The following is a 26,339-nucleotide window of genomic DNA, read 5'->3' as shown; positions in this document are numbered from 1 at the left end:
TCCCCTGGGGGTCCCCCGACATCAATTGTGTGCCCTGGCATCCACTTCTGCCATCGGAATTGCCTTCAGCGACATCCCCGGTCCCAAGGATGCATTGCGCGCGTTCACCGGTGCTGTCACCAGCGCACCAGTGCCATGCATCCTAGGGACCCAGGAATGCTACTACATTGATGGCTGCCGTAGACCCCAGAGGATGAAGGGAGTCTGAAAAAAGGTGCCTGGGGGGACCAAAAAAACCCACGGTTTTCGGAATATTTTGGTTTTTGTATATACGGAGAAGGGGGACTCAACCTGTATATATTTCTGTGTAGCAATCAACAGGAGTATAAAGTGTTAGAATAGTATGGAGTAATAAATGATTATGGATACAAAGATGCTGAAAAGTAGTACTATAGGGTGCACTTCTGGAAATGGCAGTGACGTCTGCACTTCATTCCGAAGTCTGCTTTCTAGCAGTGACTTCCGGTTTCAGAACAATGTGATAGCGCTGACCTTAGATATTAACATGTATTAACTTAATATTTGGTAACCTAGTACAATGGACATCCTGAATCTATATAAGCCAGAATACAGTACCATAGAAATATCTGGGTTTTATAAATGAAATACATACATACTTCGGCGGTAGGCCCGTCCTATCATGTCGGCCACCTATGAAACCTAAGCCATTAGTATAAATACCTCCACTAATAACAGTCTCTGTCCAGCCTTGGGAAGGATAGCTTAAACTATCGAAACACATTGGTGTGGAGGGACTGTGCTGATTCTACCAGTGTCTGAGTCAATGTATTGATATCCGGTCAGTGGTTTATGGGCTACACTGCTTTCTCAGGTACCATTCTGTTTTCATCCAACCACATAGGTTGGTTGTGCACCATTTTTCCATTTAAATTGTTACTGAGAGAGTATCTTTTTATTCCATGGTCTGTACTACATGGGCTGAGTCCCATTGATTTGAAGGAAACTTCATGGGAATTAACACCATTTACCCCCCCCCCCCCCCCCCCCTAAATCCTGTTTTTATTATATTGTAATTGTCAGTTTAATTGATGGATTAAAATTTTGGAACTTATTATAGTTTAACAGGCCCCCAGCGCCAAGAGTTAATTCTTTTGTATACCTCACTTTTATCAATCATTTTAAACTATGGTTTGTCCCTTTTATGGACTTTTACTGCTTTTCTTGCCTATTCTATGCTATTTCACTGCTTCACATGCTCCTTCTATATGCCGTCAAAAATGCACATACAAATTTATATGACATCAGAGATTTCTTACATACACCTTTTGCAACCTGCTTCATGTGCCCTTGTATATGATATCAGACATTTTGTCCACGTTACACTTTAGGGCCATTCCATGAAAATGAGTACAAATGTCCCATACACTGTAAAATAAGAAAAAATAACAACAATGTATCTTTTGAGTTTGAACAAAGGGTGATAAGTGAAATTCTAGCCCCTTCTTATAGTTTTTCATATAAAAACAAAATTCAGAGATTTGAGCTGAATTATCAAGTAAGTTTTTTAGCAAAATTGTGTGCTGTATGTGACTGCTACATTTATCATAGTGTTGGGTATAACAGAGAAATTAATTTTTTCTTACCTAAAAATAAGTGTGACCAGATGCACCTCACTTCCTGTGCTAATACAGTAGTTCAGACTTGTTTTATCACATGGGATTTGGGCTATAAAGGATTCCCTCTTACCACCAGTAACTGCTTGTTACTAACTCCTCAGTAGATGGATAACTCACTGCCATCACCAGATTCCTTCAAGCGGCACCTGGAACTGCACCTGCTGTGTATGCAAGCTGCGGCCACGCATACTGATTAATGTCAGCTGCTCACTCGCCATGGGCCAGGCCCTGCTTGGGAGCTGGCAGGGTGCACATATCGGAGTTACTGGGCTCAACCTGAAATAGCTGGATGATGGAGCATTAGTCTTGAAGGCAAGATATTTACTGCTCAAAAAACTCACTAAAAACTCTTCTTTGTAAATATTGTTTGGAGGGTACAGCATACAGATGTTCACAGCAGTACAACTTGTACCACAGAAGATGGTTCTGCCGTTTTTTTTTTTTCCTCTCAATAAAGTTTAGTGCATGTGTCTGTTATTCTCCCCTTTTAAAATTGTCCCTAGTGGTCATTTTTCTGTGCCTGAGCACACCTATGATGTCAGTCACCACCCAGGTGGTGGTATGTCTTGAGTGAGGGTAAAGTTACCTCAAAAATGGTCTTCCAGGATTTTGATAAGGAGCCAAGCCTTCAACATCTAGCCTAAATCCATACTCCAGAGGTGGGCAACCAATGGCTGCTGGCAGAGTCTCCTGGCCACTTTGGGACACCAGGGAAATAATTAGCTTGCTGTCTTCGTCAGCTTTCTCTCTACCTCCTCATGACACCTTTTTAGGTGTGAGGCTATAAGAGAAGGCATTGCCTTTTCCTGGAAGGGGGCTGTGGGACCCAGCAGCCAACAGAGTGCTCTGTATTCACCTTAGACCACCAAGGAGAGAGTAAGTGCATTTTAAACTTGTATATACTTTAATTAAAATACCTGCGTCACTACAGAATAATCAGTTACTTATGACTACACATAAAGTATGGCATATATTGCGTCATAATGAAAACCTTAACCCAGGGGTGTCCAAACTTTTTGTGACGAGGGCCAGATTTGGTGAAGTGTAAATGTGTGGGGGCCGACCATTCAGGCTGACATTCATTGAATCATTAATCACATCAGAATGGTCCCCCACTGTGCCCCCATTCACTCTGTCCTCCAGCCTGCCCCTTCACTGTATTTCCCCCAGCCTGCTTCCATTCACTGTATGTCCCCCACTCTGCCCCCTCCCTTCTCTGTATGTTTCCCAGACCCTTGTGTGAGCCAGAGGAAGGAGAGGCAAAGCAGGCACTGCAAGGACAGGAGATGCTTGGGCTCCTGCTGCTGCTCTCCTCCGCTCTGCATGTTTTGGGAGCAAGCTTCCCCCTCCCCAAAAAATGCTGTCACTGTGATTGTGGAGTATCAGGGGTAGGACGCCAAACACATCTGACTGTGACGGCCGGCACCTCCTCACTGCAGCAGACAGTAAGGTAAAGGCATGCTCGCAGGGGCCCCACCTTTAGTGTCCTGTGCTGTGCTTCCCACATCTGATGCTCTGCCCGCTTCCAGCTGGAGACTGCGGGCCGCTTGAAATGACAGCACGGGCCGCAATTGGCCCCCGGGCCTGACTTTGGACATGCCTGCTTAGCCCATCCATATGTGTCCCTTTATCTTCCTTTTTATCTTGAATCTAAGATTTTAAGATAGTCACACACATCATACATTCACAATATGGTGACAACATGGGGATAACTACCTTAGGTCACTTTTTGTAGATATAGGGATGAAAAAAACACTTACCTTTGCACAAGCTGTTGAAAAGTTTTCAGTCCTACAGTCCTCCCTTCTAGCTTATTTGCAAGCACAATATTATATAGCTGGTCTCTCCAAGGTGCTCTCCCCAGTTGACTATAAAAAACCCTGGTACTCTTTACCTAGAACGGCGCCGCCGATCAAAATCGTGGTCATCGCGGGTAAAAATCGCGGTGATCGCGGTAATCGCGGGCATCGCGGGTAAAATTGGATGGTCGCGATGCCCGCGATTACCGCGATCACCGCGATTTTCCCATAGGAAACAATGTTAAAAAGCCTGATTGACCGCGATTTGACACTTAAATGCCTCAATGGACCCGATTTTGGCATATAAATCAATGTAAAATGGGCCACACAGCCCAAATAGGGCCAATGAACCGTTAAATGTCCCCCCAAATTTTTAACGCCACCCCACGATCCACGCCAACCCGAAGCGTGGCGAGCGCAGCGAGCCCGCGAGGGGCGGCGGTACGCGTCCTCCGACCTTTTCATGCCCTACTATCCACGTCGGCGTGGTGTGAGAATATAATAGTGTGGCGAGCGCAGCGAGCCACCGAGCCCGAAGCGTGGCGAGCGCAGCGAGCCCCGCGAGGGGACGCGGATACCTTCACAGGTAGACGCGTCCCCTCGCGGGCTTCACAGGTGTCCGGGTCGCCACGGACACCTGTGAAGCCCGCGAGGGGACGCGTCTACCTGTGAAGGTATCCGCGTCCCCTCGCGGGGCTCGCTGCGCTCGCCACGCTTCGGGCTCGGTGGCTCGCTGCGCTCGCCACACTATTATATTCTCACACCACGCCGACGTGGATAGTAGGGCATGAAAAGGTCGGAGGACGCGTACCGCCGCCCCTCGCGGGCTCGCTGCGCTCGCCACGCTTCGGGTTGGCGTGGATCGTGGGGTGGCGTTAAAAATTTGGGGGGACATTTAAGGGTTAATGGGCTCTGTGGCCCATTTAACATTGATTCCTATGGCCAAATCGGGTTGATTGAGCCATTTAACACTAAAATCGGGTCCATCGCGACTTAACATTGTTCCCTATGGGAAATCGTGAGCATCGCGTCGCGGGCATCGCGGGTGCGTTTATGTGCGGCCGCGACGCGACCGACACGATTTTTATGTTTTACATTGATTTCAATGGCAAATCGCGGGCATCGCGTCGGTCGCGTCGCGGCCATACATTAATGTACCCGCGATGCCCGCGACGGGCGCCGCACTAAGTAAAGAGTACCAAAACCCTTGGCCCTCTATTGCGACAGGAAAATACCCCTTTTAAGCCAATCTCGATCCACTACTCATTCCTCCATACTCTTCTTCTTCAACATGATGTTATTAGAACAGGGATGTCACAATGGAGAGACCATCTCCCTCAGTGAGTATCAAACAATTATTGAAAACTTTAGTGACTTCCATTAAACTAGTTCCTGTTGCTTCCTATACAGAATTGTTCATGAATGTTATACACCGGACATTTTTGACACTGCATCTTTGCTGTTTGATTGATGACCATTTTTACCTCACATAGGGCAGAATTATACCATTGTTTATGGGAATGTCCCATAAAATGGGGTTTTTGGACCCAAATGTGGAAATATGCTACACAATATCTAGTCTCAGCATTGTCATGGACTCCTGAGTGGGCAATATTTGGCATTATGCCAGAAGGAAACCTGGGTGATGCAGATGTCCATAAACTTTTGAATATTGTGTCTGCATCTGCTGATAAATGTATCCTTCAATTTTGGCTACACCCTACTGCTACCCCATTCTCTCTCTTTCTAAATGAACTGTTCCACATTTTTCAAATGGAGTGGCTTGATGCATCTCTGCAGAAAGATATATCCACTGAAAATGTTTTCAATAAGTGGGACAGCTATATTAACCCTCTATCCCATACTCAGTCTAAAAGAACAGATATGGTGATCCTTTAGAAACACGCTGTGGTCCGAAACACAAATTCACATGCTGCATCCCCCAATTATGCTTGATACTACTAACCTTAAATACACATCCTACTCCTCTGGGCTTGTGTGCGATGGAGTTGTTTGCTTTGCAGTGAACCTCAACCCATCACATGATTATAGTTATCTTTGTTTCTTTTTTCTTTTATACCCTACTATGTGTATTCCTCTATAAACAAATGATACTGACATGTTGATTTAGTATTAAGGGTATTTTTTTATTTATTTTGTATTCGACAAATTATTGTGCGATTTACATATTGAACTGTGTACACGACTTATTTGTATTGAATTTTCCTCTTACACTTCAATAAAAAAAAAAATGAAAAAAAACTTTGATTAAAACATTCTTACATATACACTTTATACGCTGCAGCAATGCAGCTGGGAGCCTGCTACACTCCCAGCCAAGTGCTGCTCATAGGCTTTAAATGAACTCTTTTACAGTTTATTGTATTCAGTAACCAAGCCTCACAGCATGGAACTGCTGGGGTCTTGCTCTAGGCAGCTTAGAGTATCGGGGGTTAATAGCATGGCTTCAGCACTTTGCACACTCCACTGTTTAGCAATACTTTCGTATACTTTCAATCACTCCTTTAGTTTGTTTAATATATTTGTAGCACCCTTCACATTTATTATTACTTCTTACCTAGGTAAGTCCTATCACATTTAATTTCCCCTATCCCTTTTACTATCACTTTAATTTCACACTAATGTGATGCCATGGGGTGGTTCTGCTGGGCCGGCCTGGGGGGCCCTGTGCCCTGGACCTGTCCCAGAGTAGTGTTAGGGACTTGTCCTATTGAGGTAACCTGGACGCGGTGGACAAGCCCATACTAATGGCCATTACTATGCTAATAACCTCAAATGCAATATAGCAAGATATTAAAAGGTCTAGCATATATATTTAGTGTGCACCTGCAAACTCCTCCTCCTGCTTGCTGCACTACAAGTCTCAGCAGGTAGCACCTCATATGTCCAGGGTGTGCAGTTTAGGGCCCCTCCCCCTATGCACTCCACTGTTTAGCCATGGCTGGCAGCTGGCACCGGCGCAATGCATCCTTGGGACTGTGGATGTCACTGAAGAGGATTCCGATGGCCGCCATGAACACCGGGGAACGAGGTAAGTATAAAACACTGCTAGGGTGGGGGGTCAAACCAAAAACAAACCCTGACATATTCTGAAAAAACACAGTTTTTCGGAATATTTAACTTTTTGGATATACGGATAATACCCCTTTTACACCACAGATCATCGGCAGTCTAAATGGGGTGAAGCCGTGTCCATTTACAAGGGGCCTCTACCCAGGTCAGGGCCTGTGTAGAGACTGGTGTAAATGGTGTAAAATGGTGTAAATGGTCCCGCTGCGGGTTGAGGCACCCGCAGCGGGTCCTTACACGGCATGCAATGCTGTACCCTCTGCTGCAGTAGGGGGGTGTCTACTGCTCCTGGGGAAGGGGGGGAGCTGTCAGGCTGCTGAGGGGGGTGTGTGTGTGTGTGCTGGCGGCAGCTCCTGTAGCACGTAACTCCCCCCTGCAGCCGCGTGGTCCCTGCGGCGAATGGGATGTCAGTGGCAGGGTACCTGCAGCAGATGGGAACTAGTAGTTCATTAGCCAGTTTTTCATTAGCCAGATTAATCAATTCATTTGCTTGCACTTTTACATCATTTGAAATATGTTCATAAACAACATTTGGGAAATATATATATATATATATATATATATATATATATATATATATATATATATATATATACATATACACACACACACACAATGTATGTCCGGGGGCCCCTAATGCTCTTAGCATTTTTAATGATCTCCACAAGAAAAGCAGGGCTGACACAGGTTCAGTGTAAATGGTGCAGACCCAGGTCCGACCCTGGTCAAAGTGCTGTGGGGTATAAAGCAGGGTCAGATCCTGGGAACTCCAGTGTTCAAAGACCAGTGTCTGACCAGGGTTTTGGGTGTAAAAGGGGTATTACTGAGACTCAACCTGTAAAATGGACATTAAAAACAACAACAAAACACTTGTCTATGAAGATTGGCTAGATCTATTTGAAGTTCACCAGAGTTCACCAGAACTGTGTGGGATTCTGAGGACCGAGTTTGAGAACCCCTGTATTATTCTATGATTTCAGCTAGACTTCAGAGCTAATATTCAATTTCAGAAAGATCTAGAATAGTGGTAACCAACCCTAGCCTACGAGAGCTACCAACAGTTCACATTTTCCAGGCAACCTAGCTGCTGCACAGCTGCACTCATTAATCACTGGCACATTTTAAAAGATCCACAGATGGAGCTAATTAGCTCACTTGTGATTCTGTGAGGAGACCTGCACAACATGCACTGTTGGTAGCTCTCGAGGACTAGGGTTGGCTACCCCAGATCTAGAGGGTATACGCTTGCATCTAGAAAGAATGGGCCATTTTAGTGCCATGCAATTTTCCTATGTAATTTATTCACTGCTCTCTCAGCCCTGGGGAATCGCATCGCACCTCCCGCAAAATCGCATGCAATTATATGCGATTTTATAGGGTGTGCGATGCCATGACATGACCTATACCATAAAATGATTGTATGATATACAATGATGTTTTAGGGCCCCACCCCACTATCAACGCCACGCCGAAGCGTGGCAATGCAGCGGCACGCGTCCTACGACCTTTTCATGATCCCACTATCCACGTAGGCGTGGAGTTGATTTTATATAGTGTGGCGAGCGGACATGGAATATATGAAAAGTAATCCGTGTCCCCTCGTGGGTTTCTCTGCGCTTCGGGCTTGGTGGCTCGCTGCGCTCGCCACACTATATAGAATCGACTCCACGCCGACGTGGATAGTGGGGGAATGAAAAGGTCGTAGGACGCGTTCCGCCGCCTCTTGCAGGGCTCGCTGCACTCGTCACGCTTCGGGGTGGCGTTGATAGTGGGGGTAGGGGGGCCTAAAACATCATTGTATGTCATACAATCATATAATGGTACAGCTTTCATGGCATCGCACGCCCTATAAAATCGATGCGATGCCCCAGGGCTGAGAGAGCAGTGAATAAATTACAGTAAAAAATCGCATCTCATGACCCTTAGATGGCCCATGCGATGTGATTTCCCTACGGGGCCGCCGTGATAATACACAAATACCCAAAGATCTTATATTTGGGGGTATAGCATTTGGCAAATTTCAGACCCTTGGAAATTGCTAATGCATTTACAAAATTATTTTGATGTTTTTATAGTGTAAATGATGACCAACATACACCACATGCACTTGGATATGAATACTTTTTACAGCGAAACTAAATGTCGTGACATAGATAATTTACAATACACTCAACTTAATGCTAGGGGAAAGCATGTTGACCATCACTATCTGTAATGGCCCTACAAAATAAGGCCACTGGTCGTAATATATTCATATCTTGTGTTTGGTATACTATGTTGCCAGTAACCATTTTGACTAAGTGATAATATCAACACTCAGCATGTCCAATTAAATTCCAGAAGTTGCATATGCCCATCATCTTTAATAAATGTGTTTAATTTGATGAAGTAGGTAGTTTAGATACATAACCCTGGATACAACTCTACGTTGCTGTAGTGGTGTCTGTCTCTAGCATTGCTAAATTAACGTATATAGATATATGCAAAGACGAACTCTAACTACCTTTAATCTTTTCTATTCAGAGTAAATTCTTCCTTACTTAGTAAATAGATTCTATGTACCTAGGGGAAAAGAATTAGCCCCACGGGGACTTATTTAGTGTTTTCATTCAAGAAAACTGCACCAAACCTCTTTCCACCTGTAGCCACTGAAATGGCTAATTTGTTTGTTTTTTAGGTACTTGTGTAGTTTCACGACGCCAGTATGGCGCCGTGCGTCTGAGTCCCCTTGCGGGGCACGCTGCGGGCTTGGTGGCTCGCTACGCTATTTAAAATCAACTCCATGCCAAAATGGATAGTGGAGGTATGAACTATCCATGTTGGCATGGAGTTAAGTTACTTTTTTAACATAGTTTGCGCCATGCTGGTGCCGTGAAACTACACAGGTACCGTTTTTTAAAGTCCCTAACATGTTTTTATTTTTAACACACTACTCCACAGCCATTTTGTACCTGGCATTATATGTATCAATGAACATGTAATTGTGGATCTAGAATGTAAATCAACATAACATTTTTTGGGGGGGCTAAAAGTAAAGCTTATATTTACAGTATGTGCTCATCAATACTCCCTTCTGAGTATATGTCTTATCCAGGCTCCTCATCCTCTAAAATCAGAATCTCCATCTACTGTATGTCATTTTCCTCAATGTGCTGGTCCTGGGGCAGAATCCTCCTCTTTTTGCTTGGTGTTATGATGTTTGCTGGTTTCTGTCCCACTACAAGGTAAATGTGTGGGGTTTAGTGGTATTAGCTGATACCGCACCTCCCCCATGTATTAATGTGGGATTGTGTGTTAATGGTAGACTTTTTTAGTCGCGCCCTGCCTGATTTGTTTTAAATGGCAAATTGCGTCCTGCCCCTTTAACGGCACTCTGCCTTAATCACTCACTGTCTTGCTGGTGCCACATGAATAGATGCTATGTGCATGGCATCTATTCACATAACAAATAGCGCTTGGGGAAAGTTCTGCATCTCCATTGGTGCCGGGAACGTCCCCATCAATAACACCTCCAGCGGTCTATGCCCAGTCAGTGAGGTAGAGGGATCCAACTGCTCTCCCTCCCTACCAGGCCACACCCCATTTTATGAGCCTCACTGCCCTGCCCGCTTCAGGATCTAGGTGGATACCTCCTTATCAACACTACTTCCTTTAAGATAGCACACCGATGTACCAACCAATTTATGAACGATAAGTGCTACTGACTTTTCCTGCAGCTATCAATTTCGATAGCTGCAGCTGTCTTTGCCTCATTCACAGCTACTGTACCTGGATGCGGTGGCTGTCAGACTACAGGCTGCATAGGAGGTCTTCAAAGTTTGTGAGATCTCACACATGCCCACTGGAGTTGGCTGGCAGGTGAGCACATCAGCAGTAGGGTGATGCATGTGTGCTCTGACCCGTGATCGTTTTCACTTCCCCACTCTGGCAGCCAAGATGATAATACATCTTGTTGGCATTGCTTCTTGCTTTGTCTTCATATAGAGGAGAAGCAGGAAGAGCTATAGCAGTGCAATCTGTGCTATAGTACCTATACTTTAAAATCACAAAAAAGTGGTCAATGAGAGAAGTCTGTGTTGCTGGAGAGAATTTACCAAGAACATTCCATTGAATAAAATAACTTGACCACCACTTCACATTTAGTTAGGTCTAATGAAGAATTTAATGGAAGCTTTGGATAAAGTCCAGGCTTTCAGTTTTATGAAGGAAAAATGTCCAAAGATAAGGATGTGTCCACCTTAATCATTGCTGCAATCATGTTAAACAGGCATTCTTCTACTTGTGCCTAGTTGTAAACCTGTGTTTACAAATGTTGGTCTTCTTTTGTTTTGCCTCCAAAATTTGGCTTATTCACATCACTTTGAATAGGGTGCACAAGCTGACTAAAGTGATATCATATCATAGTCATGCCTATATTCTGTGTGCGACTGTAGCTCTATCTGCAAACGAGATACTAAGTTGCAGTGTTTTCCTATAATGTAGTATTTCATATGCAGATACATTTTCACTGTGGGCCATATGCACAAAGCTTCAAAAAGTGATAATGTAGAGCGTAATAAGCAACCAGCCAATCAGCTTCCTAACTGCCAGGCCACAGGCTGTGTTTAAGAAATGAAAGTTAGGAGCTGATTGATTGGTAGGTTATAATCACTTTTTGAAGCTTGGTGCATCTGGCCCACAGTATATGGACATGCCACAAAACATTTTAATCAGCAATATTTGCTTTTGCATCTTAGTCACATTGCTATATGACAAGCTGGGTACACACTATGCAATTTCTTTGTGCAGCAATATTGGGCTTTGTTAAGGATGTGCTCCATCACCTGTACATTCAGGACAAGGGAGGGCATAGTTAACGACCTGCTTGAAGCCACATCCATGACTACATTTAGCCTGCAAGCTAAGCAATATTTTAAACTATATCACCCAGAATGGGAAAAATTTGTGATATTGTTTAAAATATTACTTAATGTGTATGGGGCTTACCGCTGTATCATCTATATGGTTGTGGTTGGATGAACTGAGCATACACTCAACTATATCATAAGAATTGTGTTATATAATTATTTGGGAGAAGTGTACTTCTAGGGACTATTTCTATACTATGGTGGTGAGAACTTTTCTGACTTTTTGCATGTTCCGGAATCCACAAAACCTAGTAGAGATTTTCACGGTTTTATAGCTTATTGACATAGAAAGAAACTGAGGTATGCATTATCTCGAAGTCGGGGAGAAGAGCAATAAAGGAAAAACCAGATGCTCTTCACTTGGCATGTGTTAGTTTGGGAGAGCAATCAGACATTCACGGAAGTACGACAAAAGGAGGAGGAAGTTTGAAGTGAAATCATTGTGACTGTTCTTTTTTTTTTTGTGCAGCCTTTCTTTATGATTATGGTCTACCCAAATACGCAGGGATATTAGAAAACACTAGCCTAGGTTTGGAAAACCCTTGGTGAAGGCTTCCAGAAATTCTGGTTCTCGACCAGCGGATCGTTTCTCTTCCACAGTGGGGAAACCCATGTTAGGCCTGTCTGGACAGCAGGGAGATGTTGTAAGCCCCCTTGGTTTTCTCAGAAGAAAAATCTGCAGCCTAGCCCTAAAACTGGATGCAGCACTGATTCTGAAATCCCAGACATTTAGGGTCCCCCTCAAACTTTGATTCAGAATCCCATGTATTGAAGAAACTCTGGCTGCTGAAACTTTGCATGCAGTGGTTCTGGCTGTAACGAAGGTGACTGGTTGGTACTGGCATGGTGTGGGGCTTCTAGTTCTCTTACTTGAATATATCCTCGCCAGTGAAGAGAAACAACTCTTGCTGTGAAAGATTGGCATCACCATTCATTTTGTGGTCCAGAGTAGTCTGTCAGCCAATGATGAATAGTAGATGCAAACCCATACCATTGGCAGAGACTCTGAACTGGGGCGCTGAGTTTAACGTGCTGATGATCACCTGACACACAGTTTATAGCCCTCAGTCTGAGTTTCCTGGTACAAGGGCTAGTATACACTAAAGTACGCTGAATGGCATGCAGACATTGGACAGGAAAACTGCACAAAGCCGACCAGCAAGAACAAGCAGAGACAGATACCCCAAAAAATGGAGCAGGAACTAATGTAGCACACAAGACTGGGAACTGGAATCAGAAATATAGTTTTCACACACAACAATAAAAAGACTGATGCTAGAGTAGGGTTGTGGAGCATATACTCTCACAGATGTACTCATGGGGACTTCCTTAAAAATGTCGGCATAAAATTTGAGCACCAATGTGCTATCATTTCAGTTGCATTTGTCCTTTTAAATCTTGCACCCAGCATTACACGCTTTGTTATGGCTTTCTTATGGGGGCTGCAACTGCCTGTGTTAGTCAGAAGGGAGAAAACTTTTGGGGAACTACTGCAGTCAGTGCTGGGCATTCTTGGCATGCTGCACAGCCGAAGAAGTCTGAGACCAGCGGTGCCTGACCCTGTAAGACTGCAACGCTGACCGATGCACTATGATTTAATTTAGTGATTGTATTAAATCAAGACAGGGCAGCACGGACAGTGTAGTGGTTAGCATTACTGCCTCACAGCACTTAGGTCAAGAGTTTGATTCCCCCCATGCCCTAAATGTGCGGAGTTTGTATATTCTCCCCATTGCTTGTGTGGGTTTACTCTGCGTATTCCGGTTTCCTCCCACGATCGAAAAATATACTGGTAGGTTAATTTGCTCCTAACAAATTAACCCTAGAATGTCTGTGTGCATGTACTTGTGGTAGGGAATATAGATTGTAAGCACCATTGGGGCAGGGACTGATGTGATTGTTCAAATATTCTCTGTAAAATGCTGCGGAATATGTGTGTGCTGTATAAATAACTTGTAAATAAATAAAATATGAACAGTCACATGTGCCATGGACTGTGCCACTGATCTGTAGCCTCCTGCATTCCATTTCTACTAAGAGATTCTCTCTACTGTGGTTGTATAGAAATCTTAACCAATGGCAAGTAGAATAGTGTGGTAACCGTAGAACCACTTTAGCAAGTAGTATTAAAGGGACAAAACCCTATATGAGAAAAGAGAGAGCGCTCTTGAGGCGAAGTATACCAAAATAAATAAAGATCTGCTATGCAATAATGTTTTAGCATTTCTTTATAATCACTATAGAAAAACTAGCTTTAAATGGAATTCGTTTTATAATTTTTAGTGTTGTGACATTAAAGGTCTGTTTCATTAATGTAATTTGTAATTATATTTTAGTTGTTAAACTTTTCTTACGTTCGAAAGCTAGGTATAACATTTTTTAGCAATATGGGGAGGATTAACTGCAATATTTGTTTCAATATTTAACCCTTTGAGTGCCAAGTGAATTTGTGAAAACATTTTTATTCATCATAATGACATCTATATTTCCTATATTAAAGATAAACAATCTTTTTTTACACTACATTTTTTATTTACATTTATATAACAAATGTGAGGTAGGCTGGCATTTTGGCACTCAAAGAGTTAAGACACAAAATTGAAGGAATGCAGAATTTTACTAAAGATACATTTTCCATCTATTAATCAATACTTTTATATATTAATAGAATTCAGTATTTACCAATTTAGCACATTTCTTTCCTTTTAGATGTTTGACTGGATTGCACATAACAAAGGTCTGTTTTTGACGAGTTACACAGATATTGGGGTCAGTCACAATCAAGCTATGGAACTTCAGACACAGCACAATCATTTTGCTATGAATTGCATGGTAAGTGATTTATATATGTGTGTTTTGCCTGTACTCCGCACAAGTCCTCAACAGATCCCGGTGCCTGCCACAATGTTAACTACAGAATCCACAGAAAGGAGATACTCAGGGCATTAAAATGTCTAGATTATGCCTTGGTGCTGTGACTGGAGATGGTACTTCTTCAAACACTGACATTTTTTGTTTCTTTAACCTCTACAAATTCCATTCTTCTTTGTATTTGTTGTGCTACAGTAGGTAAGACCACCAAAAATCCCAAATTATCAATGACTGGTGTCTCTCCCTTTTTGTATTTTTTCTTTTTATTTCTTTTTATATATTTTAGATCACTGTGCTTTTCCTTTGCTATTATGTTGAGTCCTAACTTTATTATTATTCTTATTATTATTATTTTTTATTATTGTTGTTTATTTATATGGCACTACGAGGGTTCTGCAGCCACTAACAATATATACATGAGGGGAAAAAAATAGTGACTTACAATAAAAGGCAAAGTGTAAGATGTAAATAAATTAATATATAGATAAGTTATATAAATATATTCTTTAACTTGTCAACCTATATTGATGCATGGACATTTTTTTTTCTTTTTTTACCTGAACATTTTTTTATTGAAGAAAAATTATTTTATATTACAGATCTTGCAAAATGATACATAGAAATTGAATTACATTTTTTTTGGGGGGGGGGGGGGGGGGGGGGGTGGGTGGGTGGTGTGTCACATGGTACATATTAACTCCTTTTCATGCAATATCCCTGTGACCCACAGCGCCTTCATCAAGTTTTTCTGCTAGCTGACCTTGTGGCCTATGTTGATGCTTTTATTAAGAATGTCCCCTGTGGATTACACTTCCACCTCCTTCATTCTCTTTTTGTTCCATTCCGTTTGATTTTTGGTTTTGTTCTCTCATATACATATATATATAGGAAATAGCCGGCACTCTAAGTCTCCAAAACAGCCGTACAACAGTTGCGGTACCTTCCGAAATTCAAGTGAATAAATAGCAATAGTTCAACCAGCGGCACTCGCATGCAACAAAGACACTGACTCAGCGAGCTCAGTAGAATGACATGTTTAGGTTTTTAATAACCGTCCTCAGGTATCTGAGGACGGTTATTAAAAACCGAAACATGTCATTCTACTGAGCTCGCTGAGTCAGTGTCTTTGTTGCATGCGAGTGCCGCTGGTTGAACTATTGAGATAGATATAGATATATATATATATATATATATATATATATATATATATATATATATATATATATATATATATATATATATATATATATATATTAGCAAATTGGTATAGAACAGTGGTTCCTAACCTTGTCCCTCAAGTACCCCCAACAGTGCACATTTTCTAGGTCTCCACACAGAATCACAAGCAAAATAATTACACCTGTGCATTTGCCAAGTGACCTGTTAGTGGTACTTAAGGACCAAGGTTGGAAACCACTGGTATAAGAGGAGCAGGCCACTGCAAACAAACCTGTTAAGTGAGTGCTTTTTCCAGTGACCCAAGGTATAGCAATATAATGTTGCTTGGGATAGTAAATATGTAGGTGTGTATTCATTTAAATGTAATAGGGTTTTATGCAGGAGAGCTACTGACTCATGGGTAAACTATCCAGTGGTAGATATGCCCCCATATTTTACTTCTGGGCCCGTGTAGGCTGCACGCTCTATGCCCATAGTGACTGTAGATTACATGTGTACTTAATAATTTAATGGTAAACTGAAATCTATTTTTTATTGAAATTTGTTGTATTCCCTTTTGCAGAATGTGTATGTGAACATAAACCGTATCATGTCAGTTGCCAATCGACTTATGGAATCTGGACACTATGCTTCACAACAGATCAAGCAGATTGCCAATCAGCTGGAGCAGGAATGGAAAATGTTTGCAGCTGCGCTAGATGAGCGCAGCACATTGCTAGATATGTCTTCTGTTTTTCACCAGAAAGCTGAACAGGTGAGTAAAAGGCTTGTTTTACCCAAATGGTTTCATGGGCTATATAAATTTGTACCACTTTCTTCTGGTTCTTGATGCAGTGTCTTGGGGAGGTAAGCGGTCGTTAGGTCAACTACTATTGGCTGACAGTAGGTCGACATGTGCATTAGGCTGACACGAAAAAAGTTGACATGTTTTTTTCCCCCCAAATAAAGGACTTGTTTATACTTTACCATACCAGTAGACGTGGAGGGGGAATATAATAGTGTGCTGAGGCAACGTGCCTGAAGCATGGCGAGCGCAGAGACCCAAGCCAGGGGACGCAATACACTTATACTGTGTCCATATCAACTTAGACACAAAAAACCCTAAACGTCATGTCGAACATTTACATGCTGACCTTTTGCTTGTCGACACGTTGACCTAAATACCCATACCTTTGTTGGGCATACATGGAATATGTGCTATTTAAAATAATAATAATTATTGACACAGCACCTCCGGAGTTTTTCGCATCTGTTCCAAACTGCCATAATAGAAGTAATTTACTTTGAGATCATTCTGAAACCAGAGTCTGAGTAAAGCAAAAGACGTATATAAAGTTATAACCTCTTGTGTGGATTTCTAAAGATAGATACTGAACTACCTTCACTACATTCCATCATAGTCTCTGAAAACAGGACATGCAACCAGCATTTGTAGATATTTAAAACTGGTATCCTCAAGTACTCGGTATGGTATAAATCCAAAGTTCCTCTGGCAGGGGGTGCGGTCATTAGGTCAACAGTGTCTATGTCGACACTCAATAAGTCACCCACTATTGGTTGGCACCCATTAAGTTAACACATGAAATATTCATTTATTTATTTTTTTACGGACTTGTTCATACGTCGCCATCACATTGGGCATAGAGGGAGAATATTTTAGTGAGCCGGTGAGTGTAGGGGACGAGGTACACCTATACGGTGTCTATGTCAACACCAAATAACCATGTAAACATTTTGACTTTTTCCCATGTTGACCTTTTGTCCATTTTGTAATTTTTCATTTGTCAACCTATTGCCTGTTGACCTAGGCACTCTGGACCTAATGACCCATATACCCCTCTGGCAGAAAACAGATAAGTCCATAGTTTCCATAGTTTGCAGTTTATGGCAGCAGTATTATTTATCTCCGATGCGCATAATTTGTTATTGCTTCAGATCACAGATTTTGATACAGTGCCCCCTGTATATAATTTAAATTACACACATGACATGATCAGGGTAATCACAATATGACATGCTCTTCTTTATGCTGTTAGACAATGTGAACCACCATGCTGTTTCTTGTTCATCTCTCTCTTGCTGATACAAAGTTGAATAAAAATATAAATGCATTAAGTATTCAAGCTGTAGAGCAGGAACGTTTTTATTATAATATCACTATTGAAACATAGTATGTAAAGATAGTTATTAAGATAATATAAATGTTCAGATCTATTTCATGTTTTGTTTTCATAAGGAAATATTTTGTTCATTATTTTTTCTATAGTACATGAGCAATGTTGATTCATGGTGTAAGGCTTGCGGGAAAGTTGAGCTTCCATCTGAGCTACAAGATCTAGAAGATGCAATACATCATCATCAAGGAATTTATGAACATATCACTGTAGCCTACTCTGAGGTAAATTTCTGCAAGCAATGCTGCTTCCGATGTCAGCATTTTGAGCTCCAATTAGGATTCAAATGTGTTACGGTTTTCCCGTAAAAATTTCTGTTGATATATTGGCCAGTAAATGACATATAGTAAAATTTGGTGGCATGTTAATAGCAGAACACTGGGCTGGATTAAATTTTTTACGTGCAGGCAACACTGTATTTTATCAACACACCCTGTACGTTACCTTGTAATTAGTTTTTTCTTTGCTATGTACGGCGCTGCGGACACTTTGTGGCGCCTTATAAATAAATTAACTACTACTACTAGGGTGCCCAACAGAGTTATTCAAATGTAGCTCCGTTCCGGTGCGTATGGCTGCCGTGCACCATCATTTCAGCCCCGGCCCCGTTTGAGTGCACAAACTTGACTTTTTGCGTCGTCCCCATTGGTATGGTCGGCTTTAGTCACTATGCGAGGCTAAACCCAACCTTTAATGTGTGTGATATGCATAATATAAAAAAGCATTTGAGTATCCCCCCCTAAGATTCCTAGCAGTAGTCTTTATCCTCCAGCGGTTCGCAAAATCTGATTTGATCTGTAAATAAATGCTAAACAAGAACCTGTATTTTCCTGTTGGCTTGCTGGTACCTGGTTTGTTTTGCTGTGTTAAAACATTTTAAATTAAAACTAAATACCCTCATTTTTTGTTGACCTTATTTTATGTGCTAAATAGATATAAGCAGGGCTATTTTTCAGCAGGCTCCAGGCCCTTATTCTAGTTCACTCTTTCTGACAAAATATTTCTTAGATGGACAAAACCATGTGCACTGCAGGTGAGGCAGGTGTTACTTGTGCAGAGATAATTAGATTTGGGTGGGGTTTTAGACCTGCCTCACCTGCAGTGCACATGGTTTTGTCCATCTAAGAAATATTTTGTCAGAGTGAACTAGAATAAGGGCCTCAGTTCCTGCTGGAACCTACTGAAAAATAGCCCTGGATATAAGGATGACATTCATTAAGCCTTTTGAACATTTATTATATGGTGCACAACTCCAAATTTTAATAATCCTTGATTGATTTGATTGACATTACTTTCCCAATCATACTGTAATTTTAAGTATTTAAATTTTTAAGGTATCCAAACTAATATGTTCAGACAGTAGTAGTCTTCCCTCTCCATTAGGTTATGGGTCATAGGGTTGAATATATTAATGTCGACTGTCATTAGGTCTGCCACTATTGGTCGACACATTAAAAAAGGTCAACATGGCTTGGGCTGCGTCTACACATTGCGTTTTGACAGGTCCCTTTTTAAAGGGACCTGTTTGGCAGGAAGGAGCCTGCACATTTACATCTATGGCTGCGTCTACACATATTTCATGTTAGCAGGATGCAGTCGGACAGGAGCTGTTTAGCAGGATGCTTACTCAAAATGATACAAGCACAAGCCTGCTGCATCCTGCTAAAATGCAATATGTAGACACAAGAAACTGCATGCTGCTAAACAGGATCCTGTTCCACTGCGGTGTAAAAAACCTTCAAGACTCCAGATTTTCCTATTGCGAGAATGGGGGGAAACAGCGGGGAGAGTGGGTGTGAAGTGATGGGGGTGAGGTGAAGGGAGCAAAGTGTTACGACAGGGGGTGAGGTGACGGCGTGAATAGGAGAGGTTGGGGAAAGGAGGCAGGTCTCATTCTTACAAGTATTGGCTGGTTCTTCGGTTCACTGCTGCTTCCAGTATGCCCATGCTCTTCTTCCTCCACCCATTCTCTGCCGCTCCCCAGCGCCGGGCTGTACTTCCCATGCTCTGCGCTCCCTGGCACTTACGCCTTCTGTGCTTCCTGGTGCTGGGCTGTGCTCTGTGCTCCCTGCTGCTTTCAACAGCTCCAGTGGATTGCCTGGAGAACAGTGCGTCTCCGCAGACCCACTCACTTCGTGAAGTGGAGTTTCCGGTCCTGAATATATGGTAAAACACATGCTATAGAGCGTATTTGCGATCACTGTGGTGTGGTCATGCACATAGGTTTCCGCAGTCATTTAGTAAAACTAAAGTGGCTGGGAGCGAGGTAAACCTAGTTTCGGCCAAACAGATTAATTGTATTTACAGCCCAGGGGTGGCCTGGTGGGACCCATTCTATGTCTAGTTAAAAAAAAAAAAATTGTAGAATATAATTATACTCGATAAAAAGAAATTGAGAATTCTTGAGTTTGTTACTTATTTTTGTGTACAGGTGAGCCAAGATGGTAAATCACTGCTTGACAAACTTCAGCGGCCATTAACTCCCGGCAGTTGTGATTCATTGACTGCTTCGGCTAACTATTCAAAGGCTGTACATCATGTCTTGGATGCCATTCATGAAGTTCTACACCATCAACGACAGCTCGAAAATATATGGCAGCACCGCAAAGTTCGATTGCATCAACGATTACAACTCTGTGTTTTTCAACAAGATGTTCAACAGGTAAATTATATATGCATGAAATGCAATTGAGCTTTATCTGAAGTTTTGTTAGCCCAAAATTTTTCTACATACCGTAACTGTATATACCTATTTACATTTATAGCAGTTTATATTTCTATATAACACATTTATATTCCTAAAATACAGTAAACTCCATTTTTGTTATGTCTCAACTGGGGCTATTTTTGTGCTTCGTTTGGAAAAAATGATGCTCAATAAATACAAATAAATAAATGTTAATACACATTTTTAAGTCTAGGAAAATTTTTCCCAGTTTTCAATTTACATTCAACTACTTAATAAAAAGCCTAATGTAGTTGTAATTAAAGCATAGACAAACAGGGTGTTGAAGATGGTCTCTGTTTCAGATGTCTTTTGGGAGAAGATAACGAAATTCAATTCTAATTTTATTTTTTTTATATTGTTTAATACTTTTTTTTAGGTGCTTTTACAATATATATGCATTCATGCAAACATTTTGACAGATACAGTATGTATATGTACATTATATAGATATATATCTATCAAGTGAAAACTACTTTAAAACAAGTCGGAACTCTTTTGTCGTAAGCAGCCATGGATTGTCAAATTCACAGCTGTTTCTTGCCAATCCACGACCGGTTTCACCGCCACGCCCACTTTTCACCTGTCGACAGATGGAACATTGAATTCCGCCTGTCTAATTGCAGACGAAAACTGCCCAACAGCCAGAATCCTAAATTGAAACCAAAAATAAATGGAAGCAGAATAAATGGTCAAGCATAAGGATCTGAGCAACAAATTGTGACGGCTAGATGACTGGGTCTTGTGAGGCTATTCTCCCTCATGGGGGTCCACAACCCCCATAGAGTGAGAAAAGCAGCCTACAGCTCAGCGAGCCTTCAAGGGGCCACCCCTGTTGGAGTACCGATGTCTGTATACTGACCGTCAAAATCCTGACTGTCGGGGCGCTACAGCACACCATGAAGACAGGACCCATGTGTGAACACAAAATGCATTTCTGTTGTATAAACACATCAATTACATGAAATACACACAAATATATTTTATTTTTTTGCAATGTTTTAAAACCTGAAACAATTTTTGTGTACCATCTCAGGCACTGAATTTGAGTCCTAAGCAATCATTTAGTTCTAGTTACATACCATGTCCCCAGTAGTGCCAGTTACATACCATGTCCACAGTAACGCCAGTTACATCCCATGTCCCCAGTAGTGTCCGTTACAGACCATGTCCCCAGTAGTGCTTTTAGCAACAAATAATAAAACATTTTGGTACTTATGTATTATCTGGGCTCCCATGTTAAATGCGCCCCATTTTTTCATACCCCTACTATCCAACTACGCATGGAGTTGATTTTATATAGTGTGGCGAGCGCAGCGAGCCACCGTGCCCGAAGCGTGGCGAGGGGATGCGGTCTCATAAGAAAAACGGGAGCCCAGATATTACATAAGTACCAACATTTTTTAATAATCCTTTCCGGAAACTGGTTTTCAAAATAATTTTGATAACATATTTGCATAATGCATACTCATCCTGTAGTAAGTAATAAAAATAGTCACAGGAAGATCAACTGGTAACAGGATCGTGGGTGGCCCAGGACTCATTGATGCTCGTGAAGATTGAAGGCTAGCCCGTCTGGTCCGATCCCACAGTGGATCTACTGAAGCACAAATTTGCTGAAAAATTTAATGCTTTCTATAGAGTACAGTACATTTTCTTGGTTAATACCAGTCAGAGTACCCATGCTGAACCCCCCCCCCCCTCTGTCCACTACTGAAGCTAAAATATTATCGCCTCTTTAGGTGTTGGATTGGATTCAGAACCACGGTGAAGCGTTTCTCAGTAAGCACACTGGAGTAGGAAAATCTCTTCACAGAGCAAGAGCATTGCAGAAACGCCATGAGGATTTTGAGGAGGTTGCACAGGTGAGACATTTCATTTTGTTAGTTATATTTTATCCCCTATGTTCACGTAAAAGCCTCTGTTACTTTTATTTCTTATGAAGTTTACATTTTCAAGTTTGTAATTTCTGCTTTTAAACTCAAAGCTCAAAATGTCTGCTGTAATTTTGCAATGCCTCTGGTGCGGATTAAATAAGCCGTTGCCTTGTCAAAATAAATAACCCTATAATAAGATATCAGTCAGTATAGGGTAAATTCATTTTTATCTACATATTTGCAAGTGGAATAAAACACCACAAGGGTCATTTAACATTTGAGGGTTAGTCAGAAAGCAAAAGCAATTTTTCATTGATTAAAGCTTTTTTTACCCCATTTTTTTAATTAAGAAGAATGTTGTTAATTTACTATATTCCATAAACCAATGTTCTATGCCAGTGGTTCCCAAACTTTGTGCTGTGGCTCCCTGGGGTGCCTCGGAGCAATTGCAGGGGTGCCTCAAGTTGGTGGTTCATATTTGCCCAGGACAATGCAATGCTCAAAACCAGTGGTGGTGGCTGACCATAATAACAAAGGTTGGCATACAGAAGCAAATCTGGTCCCTCCGCAAATATTGAACCGAAGGATGACATGTAAACACAAATTTCTTAATTTACCGGTAATATTTTTTTGTAAATTCCGTAACAAGCAACTTTTAGCATAGGGGTGCCGTGAAAAATATTCTGATACTCTAGGGTGCCTTTACTCAAAAAAGTTTGTGAACCCCTGTTCTATGCAGTTTGGTAATTGATAGAATTATGTCATTTATTTGATGAATAATGTAATCAAGATTTATTTTCTTAGTGGTGATGGCAGTAAATATTGCTTGCAAATGTGATCCATATAGATATATGAAGACTGAATTTAAGAGACTTTTCTGATTCAGCGGGGTAGTTAATCCTTGCCGATATTCACAACAGGTGGAAATATTGGCAGTTCAGTATTTAATCCTGGCTGGGACTCACCATCCTGGCCGAGACTCGCCTGCTACAAGATTTATCTGTATTGTCGTTTTTTGACAAAATGCCCGTTTTCAACAATCCACTGCAGTTACGGCAGTTGGAACATTGAATACAGTCTATTGAGTTGACGTCAAGCTGGTGAAAACAGCTGTGATTCCGACTGTCAGGACATACCGACAGTTGGAATACAGATGAAATACCCCCCTTAATGGTGATTTATCTTTTTCTCTTTAGAAAGCCTGATAACATGAATGTGCGCATTAGGACGGGATGCGCTAAACCATGAAAAGGGATAAAATGGAGAGTTAGAAACCACCAACCAAGCAGCCTCCCAACACATGTAACTTTGCAATTAGGAGCGGATTGGTACTTCACTTTCCATTTTATTACTTTTGAAGCTTAGTACATTGGACCATAAATGCTATTTCAACTAAATCTTGGGAATGGTGTTGTGCTCCCTAGGGTGCACGGACAGGCGCTACCACGGGTGCTGTGTCAAGAGCTGCCACTTAAAAAGGGGTAGTCAGCCCCAAGAAAACAGAATCAACAAGAAAAAGAAGTGGCGCTGGTATTGATGAAATAATCATACAAATATTTTATAACAATTTAAAATAACATATCATTAGACATTCACATACAATAATAAAAATAAGAATAAGAAAAATAAGGTGGATCAATAACAGGACCGGAAGCTGAATGGATTGGACCCAAGAAAAATGGAAATGGGTGGTGGCTGGGGTAATAAGGGGGGGGGTTGCCCAATAGTTACCACTCTTGGTGATTAGGATCCAGTCCCACAAACAGATTTCCAATGGTCCTCGAATGGGTGCGAAAGTGGGGGCCACAGTAAGTTGGAGGCCCAGTGGATGTTGTAGGGCTGTAAACTGTTTAGGCCGCAATTTCCCACATCGCTTAGAGGCTCCAATAGGGGGATAGGATCAAATAGCAGGTGTCCTCAGGGTTGGAAATTTTAAGACCAACTGGTCAAAGATCTCAGTCTGTGGTGACCAACCGTGATTCCTGCTTGGAGAAATATCCACGTGGTGTCGGCAATAGTGGACCGCAAATGCGGGATGGTATAGGGGCAATTGTTTCCCAGAGCTTGGAAATAGGCACCCAGTGCACTGAAGGTCCAATGAGTGGGGTCCAAGTGTATTCAGCTGGTGCTGGTCCAGGCTAGGGCCTGACGCGTTTCGCTGCTTGTGGCAATGCAGCTTTATCAAAGGCAGCCTTTGATAAAGCTGCATTGCCACAAGCAGCGAAACGCGTCAGGCCCTAGCCTGGACCAGCACCAGCTGAATACACTTGGACCTCACTCATTGGACCTTCAGTGCACTGGGTGCCTATTTCCAAGCTCTGGGAAACAATTGCCCCTATACCATCCCGCATTTGCGGTCCACTATTGCCGACACCACGTGGATATTTCTCCAAGCAGGAATCACGGTTGGTCACCACAGACTGAGATCTTTGACCAGTTGGTCTTAAAATTTCCAACCCTGAGGACACCTGCTATTTGATCCTATCCCCCTATTGGAGCCTCTAAGCGATGTGGGAAATTGCGGCCTAAACAGTTTACAGCCCTACAACATCCACTGGGCCTCCAACTTACTGTGGCCCCCACTCTCGCACCCATTCGAGGACCATTGGAAATCTGTTTGTGGGACTGGATCCTAATCACCAACAGTGGTAACTATTGGGCAACCCCCCCCCTTATTACCCCAGCCACCACCCATTTCCATTTTTCTTGGGTCCAATCCATTCAGCTTCCGGTCCCGTTATTGATCCACCTTATTTTTCTTATTCTTATTTTTATTATTGTATGTGAATGTCTAATGATATGTTATTTTAAATTGTTATTAAATATTTGTATGATTATTTCATCAATACCAGCGCCACTTCTTTTTCTTGTTGATTCAACTAAATCTTCATTATAAAAGTTTGTGTTTTTTTTTTCTTTTACTGTTAAAATATGGATTATTTCTATAACAGAATACATACACCAATGCTGACAAGTTGCTAGAAGCTGCAGAGCAGTTGGCACAAACTGGAGAATGTGACCCAGAAGAAATATACCAAGCAGCACATCAATTAGAAGACCGAATCCAAGATTTTGTCAGACGGGTTGAGCAGCGAAAGATTTTATTAGACATGTCTGTTTCACTTCACTCACATGTTAAAGAGGTATGCACAAATAGTAACTAATAGAACTATGTCTAATTCTGCCTTTCACACCCTTTCATACCCTTCCATCAAGGAGTTTTGGTATTTTTTTTAATTACAATGATTTCTAGGATGACTGATAATAAAATAAAATAAAAATGTTTGATGGATACTGTAGCAGCAAAATTATTGTCTAATGTATTACTAGAACATCAATACCTCTTCCTCTGATCTTTCTTTCTGAGCTGTAAGTGAATGTTCTTTAGGGCTGGGTAGGTTTTTTTATTGAAGCCAAAATGGTCAAATTTTAGACAAAAGATGCAACACAAAGTCCAAAAATACAGAAGTAACTTTAAATACTGTAAAATGGGAATAAGCAAGATTCAAAAGCGGTGTTCCACTGACGTTATCAGTTAAACTGGAACTCAACTTGAGGTATTAAGGGTGATATCCTGCTATCGGTGGGTAGTCAGGTAGCTGTTGTCTGTTTTTCTTTGTTTTAAACCAGAGCTGTGTTATATGTAACATTAATATTACCCATGATTCACCACTGCTAATAGGTTTTCTAAGCATCCACTGGGACCTGCGATAACACTTGGCATGAGGAACTTATCTCGGATCCCTTGAGTTTTAGCCTGATTGCAGGTCCATTTTAGGCCTCTAAAAGCAGACACTAATTGGATACTGCGATAATGATCACCGGTCATTAATTGCCTTATCCGTCTATTTTTATTAGCCGAAGCCACATCTGGGATAATGATACCCCCTAATTCAGAGACTTTTCCACTTCATATTTTCATACCAGTATCACAGGCATTCCCAAAATTGGACCTGAATGCACACGAACAGTCCAGATATTAGTGATATATAGTAAAATCCACTATCACTTTTGTGGTAGCAGTGGTTGTGTGTTTCTGTTTTTAACCAGAGCGGTGTTATATAAACCATTAATATTACA

At 41.7% G+C, this 26,339-nt stretch overlaps 1 protein-coding gene across 6 annotated transcripts in view; it reads left to right on the top strand.

Moving 5' to 3' along the window:
- Window positions 1–26,339, top strand: part of TRIO (trio Rho guanine nucleotide exchange factor) — a 270,904-nt gene that overhangs the window by 51,538 nt on the left and 193,027 nt on the right. For all 6 annotated transcript variants that reach the window (XR_014474954.1, XM_083188252.1, XM_083188251.1 and 3 more), the window contains exons 6-11: window positions 14,143–14,265; window positions 16,046–16,237; window positions 17,750–17,881; window positions 20,089–20,319; window positions 22,125–22,247; window positions 25,211–25,402. Coding sequence is in view for 5 of the 6 variants with exons in the window: in XM_083188252.1 (XP_083044378.1) it covers window positions 14,143–14,265; window positions 16,046–16,237; window positions 17,750–17,881; window positions 20,089–20,319; window positions 22,125–22,247; window positions 25,211–25,402 (993 nt within the window). In the remaining variant the exon portion in view is untranslated. The remainder of the gene's footprint in view (window positions 1–14,142; window positions 14,266–16,045; window positions 16,238–17,749; window positions 17,882–20,088; window positions 20,320–22,124; window positions 22,248–25,210; window positions 25,403–26,339) is intronic.

The sequence above is a fragment of the Crinia signifera genome, chromosome 5 (assembly GCF_055691185.1).
Source record: "Crinia signifera chromosome 5, ASM5569118v1, whole genome shotgun sequence".
Taxonomy (NCBI): domain Eukaryota; kingdom Metazoa; phylum Chordata; class Amphibia; order Anura; family Myobatrachidae; genus Crinia; species Crinia signifera.
Note: the sequence above shows the minus strand (reverse complement) of the source record. Positions and strands in the feature narration are given on the sequence as shown.